Source organism: Haliotis rufescens, unplaced genomic scaffold (assembly GCF_023055435.1).
Source record: "Haliotis rufescens isolate VD_foot unplaced genomic scaffold, xgHalRufe1.0.p SCAF_17, whole genome shotgun sequence".
Lineage (NCBI taxonomy): Eukaryota > Metazoa > Mollusca > Gastropoda > Lepetellida > Haliotidae > Haliotis > Haliotis rufescens.
Window position 1 is genome coordinate 23,790,976 of NW_025963857.1, and position 6,000 is coordinate 23,796,975.

Below are 6,000 nucleotides of genomic sequence, written 5' to 3' on the forward strand. Positions count from 1 at the left end.
CGTGGGTTTCACCGAAGTGGTAAACGTCTGAGACCTGCATCACTTCGGGCTTTCCTCCTACATTAAGATGGCTGCCGTGATATGTTAAAAGCTGCATGAAATCACTCACTCACTCACTCACTCACACGTATTTATCGATCGTATCTGGTCTGACTTGTCACTTGTGTTGATGCTGACATTGCACCTACCAACGTGTCATGTTACACGTCAAGGTGATAACACTGTGACATCTTCTGTTGAATGTCATCTCAGTACACCATGGCGTCTATCTGTTTTGTTTGGTTTGTGTTATCTCTATGTCTGGTGGGTGCCTACAGATACCAGCCAGCCGTCTGTAAGTACTAGACAGTATTCAAATACAACACTTCAAATACAAACACTTCAAATACAACACTTCAAATACAAACACTTCAAATACAAACACTTCAAATACAAACATGGGTGGCCTCGTTGCAACAGCGCCGCCATTCGTTATGAGTTGAGTACCTCGAGTCTGCCAGGAATTTGTTTGTTTGTTTGCTTGTTAGTTTGTTCTTTAACGCCGCACTCAGCAATACTCCAGCTATGTAACGGCGGTCTGTAAATAATCGAGTTTGGACCAGACAATCCAGTGATTGACATCATCAGCATCGATCCACGCAATTGGGATACGATGACATGCATCAACCAAGTCAGCGAGTCTGACCACCGGATCCCGTTAGTCGCCTATCACGACAAGCATATAGTCGCCTTTTACGGCAGGCTGAAGACCTATTCCATCCCGGATCTTCACGGGTCGCCAGGAATTTAAGAACGTTGGTGTCGAATCCAAACTTCGCCCTGATTATGTTTTATCAAAGCGGCGAACTGTAATAAGATCTGCATAACCTCGGGCGTTCAGGACAATTTGTATAAAAAATGAAAGAAAAAATGAAAGTTTACTGTGAAAAAAAAGTGAAATTCTAGGACTTCCTCATTGGTAACATCTAGGTACATTTTGGGGGTAAGACATTAGGGCAAGAAGTAGCATCCCCATGGGCACCAATTATGCTCCCCTTTTTGCGGATCTGTTTCTTCGTGCATATTAATCGGAATTTCTCCTCGGATTGGCAAAATCAAAACAAGGTGATATGACCAAGAAGTTTGACTTAAGCTTCAGGTATATGATCTGATATTGTTCAATAACAATCAAATTGCCAATTCCCTTCCACTGATTTACCCACCTGAATTTAAAACAAAGGAGACCAGAGAGACCTCCCTATCTGTTTCATGTGTAGATCCATGCATAAAGATTCAGAATGACAAAACACTCTCCACAAGACTGTATGACAAGAGTGATGGCTTCAACTTTTCAATAGTCAACCCCCCCCCCCCCACACACACACACACACACACACACACACTTCATGTCGACCAATATTCCAGCAGCTCCGGCCTTTGGTGACTGGAATATTAGATTTCGCAACTTTTGAGATAAAATCGAGCATGTTCTTCCTACCAAGATTTCAAAGAGCGTCATATGACTCTTGCTCAAAAGTTGTTTGATCAAGGTTACAACATTCAAGGCCTCAGTGAAGCTTTCAAAAAAAATGACAAAAATGGTGTCCAATGCAATTCCTTAATTTGACTCTGACCTTATGTTCCCGTGTTTCCATTGACTTGCCTTTGCATGTGTTTGTGACGGATGCCACCGATGGAGCAGGATACGCACATCTTTTCACGGACACCTGGTATCATGACTATTTGATAAAGATCATAAACACATGCTCATGATATAGTCGGAATCGTACTATCATGCTGACATGTGATATAACTGAAATACTGATCAAATCGGCTTTAAACCCAACTCACTCATTAACCACTGACCCGTGAAGATTCCGGGGTAGAATAGGTCTTCAGCAACCCATGCGTGCCGTATAAGGTGACTATGCTTGTCGTAAAAGGCGACTAACGGGATTGGATGGTCAGGCTCGCTGACTTGGTTGATGCATGTCATCGATCCAAATTGCGTGGAACGATGCTCATGGCATTAATCACTGAATTGTCTGGTCCAGACTCGATTATTTACAGACCGCCGTCATAAAGCTGTAATATTGCTGAGTGCGGCGTTAAACAACAAACCAACCAAAAGCCATTAACCACTTGTAACACAAACTGTCTTCAATTATTGACCAAACAGAAGAGAGTCAGGGAAGAATTCACATTTCAATAATGGCTCATTTTCAGTAAGTGTCATCTTCCTGTATTTAAACTGGTAACGATGGCCAAACTTGATTTCAAAATAATTTATTCATAAATGCAACCAGCTATTGACACAGTTTCCATGGAAAGTGTATCTGGGCATAATAATAAACGTATTTTGATCGAAAATGACAGATTTATTCCTTGGAATATATTGAATATGAATCTCATATAATATAATCCCTTTGCATTTAATGTTGATGCTTACAAACTGACTCGAACAAACATTTTGATAATCTCCTTGGTAGTAAATTGGTCCATGTGCAATGAAGATTTTTATACCACCGGATTAATTGACGCTTTAAACGCAGAAGGTTCCTGCTGGGGATATTCTTATACGTAAATTAGATCATACCTGCCATAAAATGTGAATAGGGTCACAATTTAAGGAAAATTACTTTACTGCGTCAGATTTTGAGTGCAAAGTAGCCCCACTGATTGCTCAAACTTTGAAAGACCCAATTTTCCATTATAGCTGTCAAAGCACGATTGCACCAGAGCCTAGAGCACATGAATTAAATTTAACGCTCCTTATAATGATCACCTTCACGTGTCAATGTGATTTTCTCCTACTGCCAGATTACCTGTCTGACCATTGTGAAGACTCGAGTGTTACCTCCCTGACGAAGGACGTCCGGCTGCTGATGAATCGCTTCCCAGGCACACCCCTTCAGTACAACTGGAGGTGTGCCATGGTCTTTAAGACAGAACCCGGTAACAGACTGCGGGTGACTTATAGGAACCTCAATACAACCTGGTCCACTGGCTGTGTCCACAACAGTGTCAAGATATTCGACACCATTACACAGAGAGGATTAAATGGTTAGAGGTTCATTTAAATGATATTCAAATAAGGCAATTGATACCAAAGATGGTTTGAGTCGTTCGGTGGTGATATAACATTATCTGTACAATTAATAATATTCTTCTTTTGTATGATAATTGAATGTTATCTTTCTGGCTGTTTCCTCTGTTTTCCTCTTTTCTCAGTTGAGCAGATCGGAAAGATTTACGCCCGAATACAATAACCCTTGCTTTGCCGTTGTTAGGGCAACCTAACCCCAACCCTAACCCTAACCCTAACCCTAACCCTGCATATATTATTCTTTAATACTTCTCGCCAGGGCTGATGATTTTTAAAATAATTCAAGGCAGACAGGGCGGCATGCAGGCGGACAGTCGGCAGACAGACAGACATAATTATACTGTACTTTAAGCCCTTGGGATTCGAACCCACAATCATAGGTTTCTGGCTTGCCCAAGGGCCGCAACTCTGCACAGCGAATCGCGGCGCCTTAGACGACTGGGCCACCCGTGCCCCCTCAAATGTTTAGAAGTATATATATAATATCAATAAGTCTAATGTCTCTTGTCGATTGGCACTTCTAATGACATGATTACCATCATCCCTTTCAAATTCCCTACGTTTCTTACAGGTAAAAACGGTGACTGTGGTGTCCATCCTTTAAATACAACTTACTCCTCATATGAATACATGATCACCGTCATGGTGGAGACGGACAACTATACTCAGTACGGGCAGTTTGACATCCTTGTGACGTTATTTAACGCATGAAGCAACGGTGAGCAGATTGTTTAAATCAATCAGTATTTGTATTTGTTGATGTAAACCATAGCATGAGTTTTAATAGCGGATCAAATTATATATTTCCTTAGCCCTGACTCTTATGCTATTTGATGTTAAACTGAGCCCACATGTAGAGGGTGTGATTTCGCCCGGAAAAAAAAACTTGCTTATGTTTTCCTCATTAACTTTGCTTAGTTGAAACTGAAAAAAAATGGAAATTCTGTCAATGTCATTTCAGTGAAAGCAAAAATTCCAGACGTAGTAACTCTGCTCTTGCCAGGGAGTTTTGGCTTTATCGATATTTACATAAAAGAGCAAAGACATCAATAACAATATAAACCATATGAACTATGTCAATACCATAAAGAACTTAATAGTAATGATACATAATCGTCTTTAATGTGGCCACTGCTCTTAATAATTATACTACTCAAAAGAAAAGAAAGACCGTTTTTTATTTCACATCATTATGGTTAACCTGTCATGACTTATGGATATTGCAACAAACAGCCTTCCAATTGTAGATGTTCTTCAACTTGTTTTGTGTAGAATTACTCAAAAGAAGTTAAAGAACACCAGATTTTTTCGTATGACTATGGTAATCTGTCATGGCTGATATGTATTGCAACAAACAGCCTTCCGATTGTGGATGTTCCTTAACTTGTTTTGTGTTGTATAGATACACCTGGAATAAGGTACACTAAACTACGGCTATAACGAACTCAAAGGGACCACTAACTTTAGTTTGTTATAACCGTAGTTCGTTATAAGCATATATATATATAAGTATTTTCATATATCCTGAACTTCCATGTATCTCATATTATATATAGTAAGATATGATTAACTATTTTCCAGGTGTAATTATTTGCAACATGTATAAGGCAAACATTCGGGGTAGAATAGGTCTTCAGCAACCCATGCTAGTCGTAAAAGGCGACTATTCCTGTCGCAAGAGGCCTAGGCGACTAACGGGGTCGGGTAGGCGTAGATCGATACTCATGATGTCAATCACTTGATTGTCTGGTCCAGACACGATTGTTTGGTTGGTTGGTTTGTTGTTTAACGCCGCACTCAGCAATATTCCAGTTATATGACGGCGGTCTGTAAATAATCGAGTCTGGACCAGAAAATCCAGTGATTAATATCATGAGCATCGACCCACGCTATTGGGATTGATGACATGCATCAACCAAGTCATCAAGCCTGACCACCCGATCCCGTTACTCGCCTTTTACGGCAAACATTGGTTGTTGAAGACCTATTCTACCCCGGAATCTTCACGGGTCCACGATTATTTACAGACCGTCGTCATACAGCTGGAATATTGAGTGCGGCGTTAAACAACAAACAAACAAACAAACAAACAAACATTTGCACCGTTTTGTCTTTTTCAGAAACATGTACCAGAAATGAGTTTCTGTGCAATAACAACCGCCGTATCAACATTCATCTCTGGTGTAACGGTTTCAACGACTGTTCAGACGACAGTGACGAGCTGAACTGCAGCCTACGATAAATCCATCGTTCTATAAACGGCTAACATTTCATATAATGATAATAATAATACGTTTAAGTGGTGAAACCAATACAATGACACATATCTGGATTGGAACCATTGTTCAACCTTTATACTGACAACATGTAGATGGGAATACTATGTGATTAACCATCCGTTTGTTGTTTGTGTATAAAGTACATCAGGTGTGTCTGTGTTGTCTCGTTGCAGGAGGTACTGGGCCCAGTTGTGTGTTAACGCCGTATTGATTTGTTTGTTTGTTGTTGAACGCCGCACTCAGCAATATTCCAGCTATATGATGGCGGTCTGTAAAATAATCGAGTCTGGACCAGACAATCCAGTAATTGACATCATGCGCGTCGATCCACGCAATTGAGATCGATGACATGCATCAACTAAGTCAGCGAGCCTGACCACCCGATCCCGGTAGTCGCCTTTTACGACAAGCATAGTCGCCTTTTACGGCAAGCATGGGTTGCTGAAGACCTATTCTACCCCGGAATCTTCACTGGTTGGCGTTATGTGGGAGAAAAGCCCAAAGTGAGGCAGGTCTTCGACCGTTAACGCTTTGCTTATAAACCAAGAACCATAATCAGGGCGAAATGGGATTCAAACCCTATATGTGTGTATACGTGTTCGTCTGTGTCTTGCGAGGATTCCCCACGCCATGTAT

At 40.9% G+C, this 6,000-nt stretch overlaps 1 protein-coding gene across 1 annotated transcript; it reads left to right on the forward strand.

The window, feature by feature from the left end:
• Positions 1–233: 233 nt before the first annotated feature.
• On the forward strand, positions 234–3,797 carry LOC124116359. Its single transcript, XM_048397763.1, has 3 exons — positions 234–334; positions 2,800–3,042; positions 3,657–3,797. Exons 1-3 carry the CDS (start codon positions 241–243, stop codon positions 3,794–3,796), a joined length of 477 nt encoding a protein of 158 aa, XP_048253720.1. The 5' UTR covers positions 234–240; the 3' UTR covers position 3,797.
• The last annotated feature ends 2,203 nt before the right edge of the window (positions 3,798–6,000 follow it).

Coding starts and splice junctions, on each gene's coding strand:
- LOC124116359 (XM_048397763.1), top strand. CDS start 241: ATGTCATCTCAGTACACCATGGCGTCTATCTGTTTTGTTTGGTTTGTG. Junction 335..2,799: donor CAGATACCAGCCAGCCGTCT/GTAAGTACTAGA, acceptor TCCTACTGCCAG/ATTACCTGTCTGACCATTGT. Junction 3,043..3,656: donor TACACAGAGAGGATTAAATG/GTTAGAGGTTCA, acceptor CGTTTCTTACAG/GTAAAAACGGTGACTGTGGT.